The sequence below is a fragment of the Rhinopithecus roxellana genome, chromosome 1 (genome assembly GCF_007565055.1).
Source record: "Rhinopithecus roxellana isolate Shanxi Qingling chromosome 1, ASM756505v1, whole genome shotgun sequence".
Taxonomy (NCBI): Eukaryota; Metazoa; Chordata; class Mammalia; order Primates; family Cercopithecidae; genus Rhinopithecus; species Rhinopithecus roxellana.
This window is the reverse complement of record NC_044549.1, coordinates 134,629,764-134,650,951: the sequence shown is the minus strand read 5'-3', so window position 1 is coordinate 134,650,951 and position 21,188 is coordinate 134,629,764. Positions and strand designations below refer to the sequence as shown.

Sequence of the window (21,188 nt, the reverse complement as noted above, 5' to 3'; positions counted from 1 at the left end):
CCTTAGTCTCTGACAGCACAGTGAGGAGATGTCAACATGTAAGAAAGGAACCTCTGTGAATGTAACTAGGGAGCTATTAGTTGTGTATTCTGCCAAATCAGCTGACTGAGTTACTTTAGCCATGGGGTTGTGTGAGAAAACTGACTGTGGATCCATAATTGGCACATGACTTACAGAGAGGAAGCAGTCATGACTTGAGAAAAGAATTTTTATCTGAGAATTTTACATTATCAGGCCCAGAAAGGCATTAAAATTAGACAGAAATAACATCCCACTCAACCCCTTTTATGAGCTGTGTATTCATCTCTTGATACAGCTTGCGATTGCCACAAGTAGCTATAAATTAACCTAATAATGCCTCAGCAGATGCTATAACCCACACCCCACAGCTTAACAATGTATAGCCAATCAATAGCTGATGTTATTTCAATGTAAATTCTTGAAAAACAAATCAGGAACTTCCTCTTTTTTCCCCCTTTAAAAATCTACTTGTAACTACTGCTAATTGGAGTGTATATCAGGGCAACTTGAATCTATACTCCCAGGCTGCAATCCTCAAGCTTGGCCCAAAGAAACTCTGCTTCCATTAATTTTGCTTCAGCTTCTTCCTTGTAAGTTGACAGCTTAATGTTTGAAAGCAATGAGAAGTTAAGAAATATTAATAGCAGACCAGGTGTGGTGGCTCACGCCTGAAATCCCAGCACTTTGGTAGGCGAGTGGATGGCCTGAGGTCAGGAGTTCAGGACCAGCCTGGCCAATATGATGAAACCCTGTCTCTACTGAAAAAAAAAAAAAGAAAAAAAAATAGCTGGGCGTGGTGGTGGGAGCCTGTAATCCCAGCTACTTGGGAGGATGAGGCAGGAGAATTGCTTGAATCCGGGAGGCAGAGATTGCAGTGAGCTGAGATCACAGCATTGCACTCCAGCCTGGGCCACAAGAGTGAAACTCCGTCTCAGAAAAAAAAAAGTAGTATCAGCATTAAGAATTAAGAGAACCTGGGCCGCGTGCGGTGGCTCACGTCTGTAATCCCAGCACTTTGGGAGGCCAAGGCAGGCAGATCACGAGGTCAGGAGATCAATATCATCTTGGCTAACACAGTGAAACCCCGTCTCTACTAAAAATACAAAAAAAATTAGCCAGGCGTGGTGGCGGGCGCCTGTAGTCCCAGCTACTTGGGAGGCTGAGGCAGGAGAATGGCGTAAACCCGGGAGGCGGACCTTGCAATGAGCAGAGGTCGCGCCTCTGCACTCCAGCCTGGGCGACAGAGCAAGACTCCGTCTCAAAAAAAAAAAAAAAAAAAAAAAAAGAATTAAGAGAACCTCATAGTTAAGATTGGCTGTCCTTTGTCCCTCCTACGGAGGTATAACCCATTTTGTTGATAAAATGTTGGTTACTTACAGAAATTGAAAATATAACAACCGAAAGTAAACTACACCCAGATACCAAAATTTAAACTCCCAGTAGGCTGAGCTGCTTGCCAAATGCCTTTCCATGGAGTAGATGGAATTTAACCCATCTTCTCATCTGACTCCGAATTCCTTCTCTTTCTCAAATCTTCCTACTTTTACTCCCCATTATTTTACTCCTTGATGATTTTCCAAAAACATTCTCCTAAATTACCTCTGAAAATAACAGGAGATAACACTTGGTCTGTGTTATCAGTGCACTATTCCCCACTTCCAAGCCTCTATGTCTTTATTAGTGTCTCAGCTTCAAATTGTAGTCTAGGTTTCTTTTCTGACTCTCTCTCCTTGTCCCTTGGCTATTCATGGAGGTTCATTTCCCTATTGTAACTTACTGCCAAATAGCATACACATTAAATCCAAGGGACCTTGGACAGCCATGTGTAAATCAGGGCGTTAGTTTTATTGCAACAACAGTATCTACTGACTTTCTCTTGTTCCACAATTCTAAGACGACAGGATCCAGTGTTTGGAGTTATAATACTACATGCAAATAATCTTCATCACATTTCCAAATGCATATAGAGTCAGCTTTCAAAAATATTTACCAAAACTACTCAATATTGCTACAAAATTGACTTTCAAATAACAATGTGATTTACATTTGGAATAATGAGTTAAATACAAAAGAGACAAATACAGCTGAACATTACAAGGACCAAACAACTACTTTACCAAAGCACAGTTATCTATGTCTCCATCCCTCTTCTGCATCTGTTCTATTGTGTTCTCCCACTGTTTAATGAGTTCTTGTCTTTCATTATGAATCTTACGAAAATCTTGTGCCGCTTTATCCAATTCTAACTGTCAAATAGAGAGCAGACAACATTTCTGTAAATTTAAGTGGTTTTGCAAACATCACCTTGGAAATTAAGAAATAAAAATCTTCCTTAAACTAACCTGTGCACTTATAGTCTCTGTAAGTTCGTTGTCAAGTATCTTTCTTTTTTTATTACATTCCAAAGTTAGTCTTTCTAATTGCAGAGTCAGTGCCTATAATATAATTATATACAAAGATACTTAAAATTCTCATTCTACTAATTTAAATGTTATTAGTGTATCTAACATTAAATAGTATTACACTATACATATACATTTATTTGATATCTAAAACAACTGTGAAATAATATCTTTCTTATCTTTTAATCCCAAAAAGCTAGTGTAATGTGTTTGCACATAGGTGCATAAAAACTAAACTGTTTCTAAAATGACTTTTAATATTTTTAAAGTAAATTAGAAAAAACTTGCTATAATTTGCTATTTGAAAGTTTTAAAATAATGCATTTTAAATCTACTAGAAAATAGCATGCTTTATAATACTAGCTTTATTAGTATCACCAGATATAAGTAGATTTTAAGTGATTTTTGTAACATAATCAATAGCACTACAGTCTCAAATCAGCAAAAACTACATGTAATATTCAAACCACATTTTAGGCAAAATAGCTAAAATACATTAAAATACTTCTAGTAGAAAACTTTCTCTTCTGAAATGCTTTTGAGCATCCTTATAAATCAGGATATTCTTAACCTGCAGTTCGTGGATCCTCAAATAATCAAAGGGAATCAGAGAATCTATAAAACAGTCAGCAATATTTTATGGGTTTTTGAATATAGTCATTTTTTCCTACAGAGAAGACATTTGGCTTTATTAGCTTCTCCAACAAGCCTCTGACTCAGAAGTTTCAGAATTGCTCCCTTAAAAATCGTAAGTATAACTTTAGGTAAATAGGTTGACATACTATAGATTTAGAGAAAACTTAACAGTTACAATTTGTAATTTCTCACCCTGATTTTATTATCATCTTGTTGTGCATACTTCTGAAGAGTGAGAGCATCACTATCTTTATGAGCTGATTCTTCTAACCAGGCCTCCAATGCTTGCTGGTCCCAGTTCATTTGACATTTCAAACCATCCAATTTTTGAGTGGCTTTAAATATGCCATTCTAATTTCCAAAGAGAGAGAGAAAAGGGGACATTACAAAACATTATTTATTATACAGACTAAAATAAAACATACCTTTATATACTATGAAGCAAAATTTAAAAAGAAGAAATCCTGTCCCTGCCTTCCAGATGTTTATAATATGCCATATTTTAATTATATAACTATTACACTTGTATCTTAATTCTTTGATTGTAAAATAGAGGAGAAATGACTATACAAAGTCAAGAACAGTAGTTGAGCCAAAGGTTGCTTTAAAAGGCTTTAGGCTTTAAGGTAGCTCCCTCACAGCAACTGCATTAATCATTCCACCAAAGCTACCCCAAATATATATGCAATCATAGTTAAAATAATATGTTTGGTATACTAACTCAAATCCAAGACAAGTATCCTTCAGCCCCATTTCCAATCATATTGTTTGCCCCTATGAAGTCTCTTATAGAGAAATGTTGGAAACATTTCCAATTGAAGTAAATATAGTAAAAGAGATAAAAACATTTATGTACTAAATTTAGTCACTTAACAAATCTCGACTCGTAAAAAAACGGAGAAGACTATATAAACAAATACAAATTAATAAGTATGTAACTATATACAAAGATTACATTATAAAATATGTACATATATTTCCATATGTATATGCACATGTAAAGAGAAGAATCAGAATTTGGAAAGAGCTCCCAAATCAAGTAACTATAAACAAAAGAAAAGACAGAAATAGGTTAAAGTAGTTTAATGTTAGAGTCACAAAACTGATAAATCAATATGAAAGGTCAGCATTTTAAATGAAATTCAAAACTAAAAGTGATTTTTTAAAATGTGGCTATTAAAAATATTACACTTACATATAAACCATGCCTGGTATTTTATAACAGGCAGCAAGTATGGTACTTATAGTAAGTCTCAATAAGTAGCTGGTGAATGAATAATGGGAAAAATGTAATATTCCATTATTGTTTCATTCAAATCACAGCTCTATGTGTCTTTCATTGTCCAAAAAATATGTAAGGAAACACTAGGAAACTAATGTATGCCTTTTCCATACAGGGAAAAAAAAAAAGCCAATGCTCATTTGGTGATGGAAGAATGAGCAGTAGCACAGAATTTTAAGTAATATTTCAACATATACTTCTTTATCACTTTTCTTTTCCAGTATTGAAGCCATCTCATTTTCCAGTCGTTGAATTTCATCTTTCACTCGTTCCAATTCTCTTTGAGCAATGGCCTTAAAATGTTCTTCACTTTCAGTCTCACGCTCCCTTGCTTTGCAAAGAGACTACAGAATAACACACAAGATGAAAAGGCTTTTAAAATTTTAGAAATTTTGAATAAAAATATTTATAATAATCCATTAGATTAAAACAAAGTTCCCATAAATTGCTTACATTAAGTACTATTAATTCCACTAGTCTAAAACCTACATTACATTAGACTGTGATTACAATATAGTTGGTGTTGCTCACTAGTTGTAAGAAAGTCAATGAACTGTGCTAGGAGAAAATATTGTCAATAGTTTTCACATCTACTTTGATCTAGGAAAACGAAAGAAAACCAAAGGTTTGGTTAGACTTAAAACATTATCTACAAATAAGAAATATCCATTAAAAAACAATTGAGAAATGAGATGTTTTATATGAACTGATGAAATATTCCAATTAAGACATTATTTTTAAATAATTATTTAAACACCAATGGTTATAACTATTCCCTAGAATATATTAGCATATAATCACACCTTTGTGTTCAGTTGTATGTAATAAAAGAGTATGTGTTAACTAATTTTACAGTGCTTCAAAGTTATAATTTAGTATTAATTTTACAGTACTAAAGCTACCATTGCTGGAGGCTTATTATTCTTTTGTCTCTATTACTCTATTTATTTGAAGTTTGATGATAGTAAGATACAACTACAGAGTCTCTGCCTCTCAAATCCCCAGCTCAGTAGTTCAATAACTTAAGGAAAAGTGTTGTTCCAAATAGTTAATCAATTACTCAACCACATTGAGATTCAAGAATTCTGAGTTTGTTTTTGAGTTTATTAAATTTGTAACTTTCTAATAAGACTTGTAAGCCATGCAATACTTACTTATCTATATTGATTATAAATTGCTTTTTAAAATATGGCACTGTTCATTTTTTGAAACTGCATACTATTTCTCAGACAGTAGATGCACTTTAAAAAAAAAAACTAGTTTGAGATAGAAGTTAGAAAACTTTCCAATGCTGTTTGCTGAGCTGCCTGGTTTGCTGGGCATCATTAGGGAGTGAGTTTCTATACTTGAACAGATTATTTATAAAACAAGCTTACTTAATCACCGCAAGTTTTAATTTTTATTATATTTATGTTAACATTTCTAAGATGCCTAATGTCTTCCCTAGTTATCTTAAATAAAGTCTCTTGAGTATAATTTAACTTTTTAATCTCAGGATTATTACTATGAGTTTCAATTCCTGAACAATGCTAAAATGCCATATGTGTAGACTACTGGCCTCCACTCCAAATGGCCCCAGTGAGTTGTGCTGATAAATTAAAAAGGAGACAGAAATTTTATTATGTGTTATATTAGCTCTGTTTCTGCTTATAGTCATCATTTCTCACCACCATCATTATACCTTTCTCAAATAACCTGCTGTCTAATACAGACTGTTTGAATAATGATTTCTCCTTTCATATGGATTAATTTTTTGTTTAAAATTGGAGAGGTAGTAGCACTTTGGGAGGCTGAGGTGGGCAGATCACCTGAGGTCAGGAGTTCGAGACCAGCCTGGCCAGCATGGTGAAACCCCGTCTCTACTAAAAATACAAAAATTAGCTGGGTGTGGTGGCAGGTGCCTGTAATCCCAGCTACTCCGGATGCTGAGGCATGAGAATCACTTGAACTCGGGAGGCAGAGGTTGCAGTGAGCTGAGATCATGCCACTGTATTCCAGCCTGGACAATAGAGCAAGACTCCATCTCAAAAATAAATAAATAAATAAAATGGACCAGTAGTTAGTTCCTCTAAGCCTTTTTCTATCTACTTTCATGTTCAAGGTTATGTTCACAGTAGTTTATTATGCTAAGCCTTCCTATTAGAGCTGTAAAAATCACAGATGTAAATGCACTATGAGATATTCCATGACTACACATGATATAATCAACATAAATTTCAGTTACTGTACCTGTGTAATTGAGAGCTCTTGCTTAACATTTTTGAAGTGAGAAGTCATACAATTAATACGCTCTTCATACTCACGTAACTCATCTTGCAAGCTTGCTCTTTCATCCTTCAGCTTTGACAACTGTAAATAATAAATACTATGATTAACCAAAGTTCTATTAAGTTTTACCATATGAAGGACCTAAAATCGAAGAAAATTAAATTTTCATTTACTTGTCTCAGTCAATTTGGACTGCCATAACAAAAATATCATAGACTAGGTAGCTTAAACAAAATTTAATTTGATTCATGAGAAATTCCTCACAGTTCTGAAGAATAGGCAGTCCAAGATCAAGGTGCCAACTAATTTGGTTCCTGGTAAGGGCCTTCTTTCTGATTTGCAGACAGATGCCTTCTTGCTGTATTTTCACATGGCAGAGAAAGAGATCATCTCCCTCTTGTCTTTTCTTAAAAGGGCACCAGCACCATTCATGAGGGTGCTACCTCTATGACCTATTTACTTCTCAAAGGCTTCACCTCCAAATACCATCACACTGAGGACTGAGACCACCATATGAATTTTGGGAGGACACAAACATTAAAAACATAGCATTTTGTTTCTTTAAATGTCCACATGAACTTCTAAAATCTACTAATTCTTTAAATATTATAAAATAGTGTTGTGATTTGGAGATTACTGTGGGAAAATTAGCACCATATTATACGGAATAGAAATCTCTCAGATTTGGGGGCGGAGCAAGATGGCCGAATAGGAACAACTCCAGTCTCCAACTCCCAGCGCGAGCGACACAGAAGACCGGTGATTTCTGCATTTTCAACTGAGGTACTGGGGTCATCTCACTAGGGAGTGCCGGACAATCGGTGCTGGTCAGCTGCTGCAGCCTGACCAGCGAGAGCTGAAGCAGGGCGAGGCATCGCCTCACCTGGAAGCGCAAGGGGGAAGGGGATCCGTTTTCCTAGCCAGGGGAACTGAGACACACAACACCTGGAAAATCAGGTAACTCCCACCCCAATACTGCGCTGTAAGCATATAGGCATTCCAGGAGAATATATCCCACACCTGGCCGGGAGGGTCCCACGCCCACGAAGCCTCCCTCACTGCTAACACAGCAGTCTGCCGCGATCTATCCGCAAGGCAGCAGCGAGGCTGGGGGAGGGGCGCCCGCCATTGCTGAGGCTTAAGTAGGTAAACAAAGCCGCTGGGAAGCTCGAACTGGGTGGAGCTCACAGCAGCTCAAGGAAGCCTGCCTGTCTCTGTAGTCTCCACCTCTGGGGACAGCGGACAGCTGAAGACCAACAGGGGAAGTAGCCGGAGCCGGTGCAGACGCGAACGACTCTGTCTGACAGCTTTGGGGAGAGCCGCGGATCTCCCAACGCGGAGGTTGAGATCTGAGAACGGACAGACTGCCTGCTCAGGTGTGTCCCTGACCCCTGAGTAGCCTAGCTGGGAGAAATCCCCCACTAGGGGCAGTCTGACACCCCACACCTCACAGGGTGGAGTACACCCCTGAGAGGACACTTCCAAAGGAAGAATCAGACAGGTACACTCGCTGTTCAGCAATATTCTATCTTCGGCAACCTCTGCTGCTGATACCCAGGCAAACAGGGTCTGGAGTGGACCTCAAGCAATCTCCAACAGACCAACAGAGAGTCCTTCTGACTGTCAGAAGGAAAACTATCAAACAGGAAGGACACCTATACCAAAACCCCATCAGTTCGTCACCACCATCAAAGACCAGAGACAGATAAAACCACAAAGATGGGGAAGAAGCAGGGCAGAAAAGCTGGAAATTCAAAAAATAAGAGCGCATCTCCCCCTGCAAAGGAGCGCAGCCCATCACCAGCAACGGATCAAAGCTGGTCAGAGAATGACTTGGACGAGAGGAGAGAAGAAGGCTTCAGTCCATCAAACTTATCAGAGCTAAAGGAGGAATTACGTACCCAGCGCAAAGAAACTAAAAATCTTGAAAAAGAGTGGAAGAATTGACAGCTAGACTCATTAATGCAGAGAAGATCATAAACGAAATGACAGAGATGAAAACCATGACACGAGAAATACGTGACAAATGCACAAGCTTCAGTAACCGACTCGATCAACTGGAAGAAAGAGTATCAGCGATTGAAGATCAAATGAATGAAATGAAGCGAGAAGAGAAACCAAAAGAAAAAAGAAGAAAAAGAAATGAGCAAAGCCTGCAAGAAGTATGGGATTACGTAAAAAGACCAAATCTACGTCTGATTGGGGTGCCTGAAAGTGAGGGGGAAAATGGAACCAAGTTGGAAAACACTCTTCAGGATATCATCCAGGAGAACTTCCCCAACCTAGTAGGGCAGGCCAACATTCAAATTCAGGAAATACAGAGAACGCCACAAAGATACTCCTCCAGAAGAGCAACTCCAAGACACATAATTGCCAGATTCACCAAAGTTGAAATGAAGGAAAAAATCTTAAGGGCAGCCAGAGAGAAAGGTCGGGTTACCCACAAAGGGAAGCCCATCAGACTAACAGCAGATCTCTCGGCAGAAACTCTACAAGCCAGAAGAGAGCGGGGGCCAATATTCAACGTTCTTAAAGAAAAGAATTTTAAACCCAGAATTTCATATCCAGCCAAACTAAGTTTCATAAGTGAAGGAGAAATAAAATCCTTTACAGATAAGCAAATGCTTAGAGATTTTGTCACCACCAGGCCTGCCTTACAAGAGACCCTGAAGGAAGCCCTAAACATGGAAAGGAACAACCGGTACCAGCCATCGCAAAAACTTGGCAAAATGTAAAGACCATCGAGGCTAGGAAGAAACTGCATCAACTAACGAGCAAAATAACCAGTTAATATCATAATGGCAGGATCAAGTTCACACATAACAATATTAACCTTAAATGTTAATGGACTAAATGCTCCAATTAAAAGACACAGACTGGCAAACTGGATAAAGAGTCAAGACCCATCAGTCTGCTGTATTCAGGAGACCCATCTCACATGCAGAGACATACATAGGCTCAAAATAAAGGGATGGAGGAAGATCTACCAAGCAAATGGAGAACAAAAAAAAGCAGGGGTTGCAATCCTAGTCTCTGATAAAACAGACTTTAAACCATCAAAGATCAAAAGAGACAAAGAAGGCCATTACATAATGGTAAAGGGATCAATTCAACAGGAAGAGCTAACTCTCCTAAATATATATGCACCCAATACAGGAGCACCCAGATTCATAAAGCAAGTCCTTAGAGACTTACAAAGAGACTTAGACTCCCATACAATAATAATGGGAGACTTCAACACTCCGCTGTCAACATTAGACAGATCAACGAGACAGAAAGTTAACAAGGATATCCAGGAATTGAACTCATCTCTGCACCAAGCGGACCTAATAGACATCTATAGAACTCTCCACCCCAAATCAACAGAATATACATTCTTCTCAGCACCACATCACACTTATTCCAAAATTGACCACATAATTGGAAGTAAAGTACTCCTCAGCAAATGTAAAAGAACAGAAATTATAACAAACTGTCTCTCAGACCACAGTGCAATCAAACTAGAACTCAGGACTAAGAAACTCAATCAAAACCGCTCAACTACATGGAAACTGAACAACCTGCTCCTGAATGACTACTGGGTACATAACGAAATGAAAGCGGAAATAAAGATGTTCTTTGAAACCAATGAGAACAAAGATACAACATACCAGAATCTCTGGGACACATTTAAAGCAGTGTGTAGAGGGAAATTTATAGCACTAAATGCCCACAAGAGAAAGCAGGAAAGATCTAAAATTGACACTCTAACATCACAATTAAAAGAACTAGAGAGGCAAGAGCAATCACATTCAAAAGCTAGCAGAAGGCTAGAAATAACTAAGATCAGAGCAGAACTGAAGGAGATAGAGACACAAAAAACCCTCCAAAAAATCAATGAATCCAGGAGTTGGTTTTTTGAAAAGATCAACAAAATTGACAGACCGCTAGCAAGGCTAATAAAGAAAAAAAGAGAGAGGAATCAAATAGATGCAATAAAAAATGATAAAGGGGATATCACCACTGACCCCACAGAAATACAAACTACCATCAGAGAATACTATAAACGCCTCTACGCAAATCAACTAGAAAATCTAGAAGAAATGGATAATTTCCTGGACACTTACACTCTCCCAAGGCTAAACCAGGAAGAAGTTGAATCCCTGAATAGACCAATAGCAGGCTCTGAAATTGAGGCAACAATTAATAGCCTACCCACCAAAAAAAGTCCAGGACCAGATGGATTCACAGCTGAATTCTACCAGAGGTACAAGGAGGAGCTGGTACCATTCCTTCTGAAACTATTCCAATCAATAGAAAAAGAGGGAATCCTCCCTAACTCATTTTATGAGGCCAACATCATCCTGATACCAAAGCCTGGCAGAGACACAACAAAAAAAGAGAATTTTAGACCAATATCCCTGATGAACATTGATGCAAAAATCCTCAATAAAATACTGGCAAACCGGATTCAGCAGCACATCAAAAAGCTTATCCACCATGATCAAGTGGGCTTCATCCCTGGGATGCAAGGCTGGTTCAACATTCGCAAATCAATAAACGTAATCCAGCATATAAACAGAACCAAAGACAAGAACCACATGATTGTCTCAATAGATGCAGAAAAGGCTTTTGACAAAATTCAACAGCCCTTCATGCTAAAAACGCTCAATAAATTCGGTATTGATGGAACGTACCTCAAAATAATAAGAGCTATTTATGACAAACCCACAGCTAATATCATACTGAATGGGCAAAAACTGGAAAAATTCCCTTTGAAAACTGGCACAAGACAGGGATGCCCTCTCTCACCACTCCTATTCAACATAGTGTTGGAAGTTCTGGCTAGGGCAATCAGGCAAGAGAAAGAAATCAAGGGTATCCAGTTAGGAAAAGAAGAAGTCAAATTGTCCCTGTTTGCAGATGACATGATTGTATATTTAGAAAACCCCATCGTCTCAGCCCAAAATCTCCTTAAGCTGATAAGCAACTTCAGCAAAGTCTCAGGATACAAAATTAATGTGCAAAAATCACAAGCATTCTTATACACCAGCAACAGACAAGCAGAGAGCCAAATCAGGAATGAACTTCCATTCACAATTGCTTCAAAGAGAATAAAATACCTAGGAATCCAGCTTACAAGGGATGTAAAGGACCTCTTCAAGGAGAACTACAAACCACTGCTCAGTGAAATCAAAGAGGACACAAACAAATGGAAGAACATACCATGCTCATGGATAGGAAGAATCAATATCGTGAAAATGGCCATACTCCCCAAGGTTATTTATAGATTCAATGCCATCCCCATCAAGCTACCAATGACTTTCTTCACAGAATTGGAAAAAACTGCTTTAAAGTTCATATGGAACCAAAAAAGAGCCCGCATTGCCAAGACAATCCTAAGTCAAAAGGACAAAGCTGGAGGCGTCACGCTACCTGACTTCAAACTATACTACAAGGCTACAGTAACCAAAACAGCATGGTACTGGTACCAAAACAGAGATATAGACCAATGGAACAGAACAGAGTCCTCAGAAATAATACCACACATCTACAGCCATCTGATCTTTGACAAACCTGAGAGAAACAAGAAATGGGGAAATGATTCCCTATTTAATAAATGGTGCTGGGAAAATTGGCTAGCCATAAGTAGAAAGCTGAAACTGGATCCTTTCCTTACCCCTTATACGAAGATTAATTCAAGATGGATTAGAGACTTAAATGTTAGACCTAATACCATAAAAACCCTAGAAGAAAATCTAGGTAGTACCATTCAGGACATAGGCATGGGCAAGGACTTCATGTCTAAAACACCAAAAGCAACGGCAGCAAAAGCCAAAATTGACAAATGGGATCTAATTAAACTAAAGAGCTTTTGCACAGCAAAAGAAACTACCATCAGAGTGAACAGGCAACCTACAGAATGGGAGAAAATTTTTGCAACCTACTCATCTGACAAAGGGCTAATATCCAGAATCTACAAAGAACTCAAACAAATATACGAGAAAAAAACAAACAACCCCATCAAAAAGTGGGGAAAGGATATGAACAGACATTTCTCAAAAGAAGATATTCATACAGCCAACAGACACATGAAAAAATGCTCATCATCACTGGCCATCAGAGAAATGCAAATCAAAACCACAATGAGATACCATCTCACACCAGTTAGAATGGCAATCATTAAGAAGTCAGGAAACAACAGGTGTTGGAGAGGATGTGGAGAAATAGGAACACTTTTACACTGTTGGTGGGATTGTAAACTAGTTCAACCATTATGGAAAACAGTATGGCAATTCCTCAAGGATCTAGAACTAGATGTACCATATGACCCAGCCATCCCACTACTGGGTATATACCCAAAGGATTATAAATTAGTCTACTACAAAGACACATGTACACGTATGTTTATTGCGGCACTATTCACAATAGCAAAGACTTGGAATCAACCCAAATGTCCATCTGTGACAGACTGGATTAAGAAAATGTGGCACATATACACCATGGAATACTATGCAGCCATAAAAAAGGATGAGTTTGCGTCCTTTGTAGGGACATGGATGCAGCTGGAAACCATCATTCTTAGCAAACTATCACAAGAAGAGAAAACCAAACACCGCATGTTCTCACTCATAGGTGGGAACTGAACAATGAGATCACTTGGACTCGGGAAGGGGAACATCACACACTGGGGTCTATCATGGGGAGGGGGGAGGGGGGAGGAGGGAGGGATTGCATTGGGGAGTTATACAAGATATAAATGATGAATTGATGGGTGCTGACGAGTTGATGGGTGCAGCACACCAACATGGCATAAGTATACATATGTAACAAACCTGCACGTTATGCACATGTACCCTAGAACTTAAAGTATAATAAAAAAAAAAATAAATAAATAAAAAAAAAAAAAAAAAAAAAGAAATCTCTCAGATTTGCAGCAGTAGTAGATCTACTCAAAAACGCATTTTTCATACAGCAATACTATATTTTTATAGGGCAAAAATGAGATTCTATTCCATTATTAAACCACAAGGTATCTTTTTTTTTTTTTTTTGAGATGGAGTCTTGCTCTTGTCACCCAGGCTGAAGTGCAGTGGCGCGGTCTCAGCTCACTGCAACCTCTGCCTCCCGGGTTCAAGCGAGATTCTCCTGTCTCGGTCTCCTGAGTAGCTGGGATTACAGGTGCCCACCACTACCCCTGGCTAATTTTTTTTTTTTTTTTTTTTTTTTTTTTGGTATTTTTAGTAGAGAAGGGGTTTCACCATATTGGACAGGCTGGTCTTGAACTCCTGACCTCAGATGATCTGACCGCCTCAGCCTCCCAATGTGCTGGGATTACAGGCATGAGCCACCATGCCCGGCCTAAACCACAAGGTATCTTAAGTAAACAAGAGCATACTAACAAGATGTAACAAAAACACAGAGCAGGAACCATAAATTTGAATAGTCGCTAGGCACCAAGCATGATTTCTTCTCCAAGAACTCCTTTTCAAACCCCATTGAACTGGGCTAAGCTTAAGAGAACAGAACAACTGACTCTCATGTACCTAGAAACTGTTTCTTATTTTGTTTACCTTTGAATTATAACTCTGACTAGAAACAAAACTGTGTAAATGTTAAACAAATAAAATAAATCCTTGGGAAATTGTAAGACAGATTCTCAGGATTATTAGAATATACTATCCCTCAAAGCAGAATATAAGCTCAACAAAATAAAAATATGTTTTCTTAAGGTCTGGAGCTACAGTCCCCACAGTCAGAGATATCTCCTGAGGGTACACAACACAATCCACTGCAGTGTGAAAGGAAATATCAGAATTTCTATTTAAGAAAAAAATACTAATTTACTCATTTGTACGTCCTATACTAATATTACATACATATTTTTTTGCTTGTGTCATCAAACTTTTACTTTTAATTCCCTCTCGTTTCTTGTTCTTTTTTAAAAAAATTATTAAACTGAGTTCTTAGTTTCTTTACTTTTTGTCTTAATGATTGAATTAAAAAGGCATCTAAGGCTATATGTTTTCTTTAAATAAAATTTTTGCTGTTTCCCATGGATCTGGGCATGAAGCAGTCTCTTTTTATTGTTTTCTAAAAGGTGATTTTTCCGTTTCAATTTCTTTTTCATATAAGGGCCACCAAAGAATATTTCTCAGAAACATGCCTAAGTATTTAATATGGAGGATCATTTTTAATTATTTAATACATAATTTTTAAAAATAAGTTTTAAATTATTATAAATTATATTGGCTTATTATCAAATAATGTGACCTACAAAATGTTTGTTTGTATAGCATTTTAGGGATTATAATTTTTTAATTTTGGTAAAATATACAACAACATAAAATTTTCCATTTTAACCACTGCTATGGGTACAGTTCAGTGGCATCAAGTACATTCACACTGTTATACAACCATCACCACCAATCCATCTACAGAACTTTTTCATCTTCCCTGAACCTCTATAAACACTAACTCCCCATTCCCTACTCCTCTCAGCCCCTGACAATCACCATTCCACTTTCCATCTCTATGAATTTGACTACTCTAGGTACCTTATATAAGTGCAATCATGCAATATTTGGCCTTTTGTTTCTGGCTTATTCACTTAGCATAATGCTTTCAAGTTTCATCATTGACTTAACGCATTAAGATTTTTGTTTTGGTATAGTATATGATCCACTCTTGTAAATGTTTTATGGGTATGTTTTAAAGTGTATATTCTCTATTCAAGAGATAGATGTCTCTATGTTTTTATTTTTATTGTATTATATCCCTTATATCCTTATTTTTGTCTAGTAGAGTTGTCTAATTCTGAGGTGCTCAATGAAATAGCTCACTGTAACTGTACTTTTGTCAAATTCTACTTGCATTTATAATGGGTCTTGCTTTTATGTAATTAGCTGCTGTGTTTAGTGCATAGAGCTTTATGACTTTTATTTGCTTCATCAGTTATGCCATTTATAATTGCATAATGTCCCCAGAGCAAGACTGTCTCGAAAAAAAAAATTGTTTCCATGGTAACAACCCAATGACTCAGAAATTACCACCCTTGTTTTAGAAATTGCTGCATAATCTGACCCTAAGTATATGTATAATTAAAAGTGGGTATAAATATGACTGCAGAACTGCCTCTGAGCTGCTACTCTGGGCACCTGTTTTCAAGTATCCCTGCTCCACAAGGAAAAGTACCTCTGCTGCTGCATCCTGCCACTTCAAGAAAAGTTGCTGTCTAACACCACTGACTCACCCTTGAAATCTTTCCTGAATGGAGCCAAGAACCCTCCAGGGCTAAGCCTCAATTTTGGAGCTCACCTTCCCTGCATCAAAAGATTTAGTGGTCCAGATAGAAGATCAAATCAGCCACAATCAGCTTACAGATGTAGTGGTGTGATCTCAGTTCACTGCAACCTCCACCTCCTGGGTTCAAGCAATTGTCCTTCCTCAGCCTCCTGAGTAGCGGGTATTACAGGCATGCACCACCATTCCTGTAAGCCAAAGCCTAATTCAGAGCAAGGCCCTTAACTTTCTTCAATTCTATGAAGGCTGAGAAAGGTGAGGAAGCTGCAGAAGAAAAGTTTAAAACTAGCAGAGCTGGGTACATGATGTTTAAGGAAAGAAACCATCTCCGCAACACAAAAATACAAAGTGAGATAGCAAGTTCTGATGCAGAGGCTGCAGTAAGTTATCTAGAAGATCTAACAAAGATCATTGATAAAGGTAGCTACACCAAACAACAGATTTTCAACATAGATGAAACAGCCATATATTAAAAGAAGATGCCATCTATGACTTTTATAGCTCAGTAGGAGAAGTCATTGCCTGGCTTCATAGCTTCAAAGGACAGGTTGACTCTTCATTAGGGGCTAATGCAGCCAGTGACTTTAAGTTGAAGCCAATGCTCATTTACTATCCTGAAAATCCTGGGGCCCTTCAGAACTATGCTAAATCTACTCTGTCCGTGCTCTATAAATAGAACAAAAAGGCCTGGATGACACATCTGTTTACAACTTGGTTTGCTGAACATTTTAAGCCCACTCTTGATTCCAGCTGCTCAGAAAAAAAGGAATTCCTCTCAAAATATTACTGCTCATTGGTCGAGTGTGGTGGCTCATACCTGTAATCCCAGCACTTTGGGAGTCCAAGGCAGGTGACCACTTGAGGTCAGGAGTTCAAGAACAGCCTGGCCAACATGGTGAAACTCCATCTCTACTAAAAATACAAAAATTAGCCAGTCATGGTGGCGCATGCCTGTAATTCCAGCTACTCAGAAGGCTGAGGAAGGAGAATCGCTTGAACCCAGGAGGTAGAGGTTGCAGTGAGCCAAGATCACACCACTGTATCTCATCCTGGATGATAACGGAGTAAGGCTCCCTCTCAAACAAACAAACAAAAAAATTAATGCTAATTGACAATGCACCTGGTCACCCAAGAGCTATGATGGAGACGTACAAAGAGATTAATGTTTTCATGCCTGTTAATACAACATCCATTCTGCAGTCCATGGATCAAGAAGAAATTTTGACTTTCAAGACTTATTTCAGAAATACATTTTGTTGGGCTATAGCTGCCATAGATAGTGATTCCTATGATGGATCTGAGCAAGGTAAATTGGAAATCTTCTGAAAAGGATTTATCATTCTAGGTGCCATTAAGAACATTCATGATTCATGAGAGAAGACCAAAATATCGGTATTAACAGGAGTTTAGAAGAATATTTCAGCCCTCATGGATGACTTTGAGAGGTTCAAGTCTTCAATGGAGAAAGTAACTGCAGACAAGGTAGAAATAGCTAGAGAACTAGAATTAAAAGGGGAGCCTGAAGATGTGACTGAATTGCTGCAATCTTAATAAACTTGAACAGATGAGGAGTTGTTTCTTATGGATGAGCAAAGAAAGCGGTTCCTTGAGATAGAATCTACTCCTAGTGAAGATGCTGTGAACACTGTTGAAATTACAAGGGATTTAGAATATTACATAAACTTATTTGATAAAGCAGCAGCAGGGTATGAGAGAATTGACTCCACCTTTGAAAGTTCTACTGTGCATACAATGTTATCAAATATTATTGCACGCTACAGAAAAATCTTTCATGAAAGGAAGAATCCATTGATGCAGCAAACTTCATTGTTCTCTTATTTTAAAAAATTGGCACAGCCACTTGAACCTTCAACAACCACCTTGATCAGTCAGCAAACATCAACATCAAAGCAAGACTCTCCACCAGCAAAATGGTTACAACTCATTGAAGGCTCAGATACTTGTTAGTATATTTTTTAACAATAAAGTATTCTTAATTAAGGTATGTACACATTTTTAATTTTTTATTGAACACCTAATAGACTGAAGTAAAAGTAAACATAACTTTTACATGCACTGTGTGACTTGTTTTATTGCAACGTTCGCTTTATTGCAGTGGTCTAGAACTGAACTCACAGTATCTTGAAGGTATGCCTATACAAGAAAAATGGAGGTATGTGATCTACGAAATACAGTCTCAACTCAGCAGAAGAATAAAGAGAATTTCTAAGGTAACAGTTGTAAAACAGGTCTGTGGGGAAATCTGTACATATTGGAAAATAAGGTACTCCAGAAGGAAGTGGGTGGGAAGTAAGGGGCAGAAGGAATAGAAGAGTACCTTGAAGATCTGATACTTTGATTTAAGATGTATAAATTAAAGCAGGCAATGCAAGGAAGTAGACTGGCAATCTAGGATGCAAGAAATTAAAATCACAGTACTACGAGCCCTTCTTGCAACAATCATTTGAGGATAAAATCCAGCCAGCCAAAAGACAAATCAAAAGAAAAGTTCAAGAAAGATAAACTGAATAAAAGTGACTGCAGTAAGGACCATTAAAGCAAATCAAGTATAAAACTAACACTAAACACTTGTAATAAATTAAGGGCATTGGATCAAATGCAGATAAAACTTGATAATATTAAAAATGATAAAACCATTATTTTTAATAGGGGAAGAGGACATGGGAAAATGTGTAAGAGTACTAACTTATTCTTTAAAATCAAAGACATTCAGTAATCTATAATTGAAATATAGAGTTCTTAAAAACTATTTTTTAAGTAGTTTTTCTTAACTTAGAGGAATTTTTTAGCTATCAGCACCTTTTGTGATCAAGTAATATTTACCTGAAATTCAACAACTGCTTTTTCTTCTCTCAAATACTAAAATTAATATTTTGTGTTAAAAACAGCATATATATAATAGAATTCCATTATAATACTCCTCATTTTTCTCTTCTTTCTGTATATCTGTATACCAAGATGTCTGAAATGTGTGTTTAATGCCACGATAGTCATTTCTACAGTACAGCGGACACTTTGGGGAGGGAATATCTTATGTTTTTATCTCATACCCTTCTATTCTGTTTGAATATCTTAAATTTACAGGAGTTGCTTTTTAAATGTCAGAGTTTATTTATGTAATGCAATTGTGGTCCTCTTTTTTCTTCTTTATACGGCTCTGTAATTTTTAAAAATGGCTAATATAGGTAATATGTACATAAAAATTCTGTGAGACACAATAAGCAGTAACACTAAAACCTAAAATTTGGATGGAACTTTAACCCATATTATGTTCCTAGAGCCTGCGAAGTAATTAGTTTGTTTATCTCCATCTCCACTTTACAGAAAAAGAAGCAGGATTAGGGTTGGTAAGTAGGATCTGAACCCAGGGCTGGATACTTAGTATTAATTCCTCAGTACTCAGTGCTAGATTTCTTCTATTTCTTAATATTTGCCCTTCTTTGGGGAAAAATTGCAGTCTTCTAAATTACACATGAGTAAATAGGTCAGAACGTTTTAAAAAATATTTCCATTCTTTTCAAAAGGTAGAGTCACGGGATTTTCATTTTCCTTTTTTAGAGCTGAGAAAACTTTCTGTTCCATTTTATAAAGTTGTGTAAGCATCATCTGTTATTCTTGGACCTTCTTCTACACAAATCACCACCACAGTTTTTCAAAATTTGCTGACCCGGCTGCAACTTTTTATTTTTTTATTTTTATTTTTTCGTAGAGACGAGGTGGGAGGGGTTTGTGGGGGGTCTCGCTTTGTTGTTCAAGCTGGTTTACTTCTGGCTTTTAGGGACCCTCCGCCTCAGCCTCCCAACGTGCTGGGATCACAGGCGTGAGCCACTGCGCCCGGCCTGCAATTTTTTTTTTTTTTTTAACAACTGCTATGAATTGTAGTGAGTATAAGTTCGTCCTTACAACGTAAAATTTCTTATGTCAATCTGTGACAACTCAATCTTCTCTTTGAAAAATTGTAACCTGCACATTTCACATTCTTACTGGGCTGCTCCTGTTGAAAACATCTCAAGTCACTTTCAGCTTTAAACATTATAGACGGAAACTCACAAAGAAATATGAACCTTCTAGTGTTTAATTTATAAACGTGTGCAAATAACCGTTGCTATGCAAACCTCAGAAGTTCTTTTCCAAGCAGCTCTTTAATTTTTGAGCAAGCAAAAAGCGGGCGTCAGAACCAGCCTTTCTCTCCCGCCAGAAGGAATGAAATAAGAGGAATGGGCATGAGGGAGTAATAATTCGAGCTTTATAACCCTAAATGTCAATTATGGTTTTAATAACATTTTTAAACGCTTAACAATTACTGAAATAGGGTAAGGGACGAGGGCGATGGTGGGGGGAGTTTTAGAGGAAGCACAGGATTAGGAAAGGAGACAAATAAAAGGGCTGGGGTAGTACTGCCAACCAGAAAACGCCCCCCAGCAGGCCCTCTCTGCTTCCTCCCGCCTTCTTCAATTGATCTCACCTGATCTTCCAGTATCTTGTTCTCCTCGTTCGCCACCGGGATGGCGAACCCATCCTCCCAGTGCAGCTCAGCCAGGAATTCGCTACTCATGACTGCAAACAGATAGAGAAGGTACAGAACAAAGATCCGCCTTCTTGTACATCGGGTGAGCAGCACCCGCGTCAAGCCCAGGCACCTGCACAGCGCCGCGGTAATTGCCGCGGGAGCCCTACCAACCTTCCCGCGTCCTTAGTTACCAAACAGGAAGCGCTCCAGACCACAGGCGAAACTTCCGGTTGAGAACTCCCCGCCTCCAGGCCACATAACCTTATTTTTTTCACCTTGAGCACCGAGGGAAGAGCAGCAACTTACCCCTCCCGAGGTTCCCGAGCTTGCCAAGCGGCAGCATAACTTTCCACGAAAAGGCGGCTCTCGGATCGCTCCCGGAGCGTGTGAAACCTGTGGCCCCCGGAGCGGGCTGGAGGACCACGGGGCAGCTGACTGGAAGTAAACCACAAGATCCTCCGATTGCCTGGGGGAAGACGGAAGCCAACAGAGATAATAAACTACGTTTCATTTCAAGTTGTGTTTGCTGTGTTGTGTAGATTTCAGCTACTACAGTAGGTGAAAGTAGACTGGGGTGAACTGGTGTTTGGAAACGGAACTCTTTCTCTGGCATCACTGGGATGTTCTGATCGTCGCCTCTTTCAGTCGGCCAGCCTTCCTCACCGCGCTTACTCACCCCGTTGCGGTCGACCGCAGACGCGGTCCGCTGGGAGGCCGCACACTTGTAGCGCGGTATGGTGGCCCCTCCGGCACCACTCCCATACTT

The 21,188-nt window shown here is 38.3% G+C and overlaps 1 protein-coding gene across 1 annotated transcript in view; it reads right to left on the bottom strand.

Annotated features, from left to right (window-relative positions):
* The window catches only part of CCDC39 (coiled-coil domain containing 39), a 69,658-nt gene extending 49,088 nt beyond the window's left edge, over positions 1-20,570 (bottom strand). Inside the window, exons 1-6 of the mRNA XM_010352521.2 lie at positions 20,378-20,570; positions 6,571-6,690; positions 4,539-4,685; positions 3,252-3,410; positions 2,364-2,456; positions 2,139-2,267 (exon numbers count right to left, since the gene is read on the bottom strand). Coding sequence (XP_010350823.2) covers positions 2,139-2,267; positions 2,364-2,456; positions 3,252-3,410; positions 4,539-4,685; positions 6,571-6,690; positions 20,378-20,467 — 738 coding nt within the window. The 5' untranslated portion in view covers positions 20,468-20,570. The remainder of the gene's footprint in view (positions 1-2,138; positions 2,268-2,363; positions 2,457-3,251; positions 3,411-4,538; positions 4,686-6,570; positions 6,691-20,377) is intronic.
* Between the last annotated feature and the right edge of the window lie 618 nt (positions 20,571-21,188).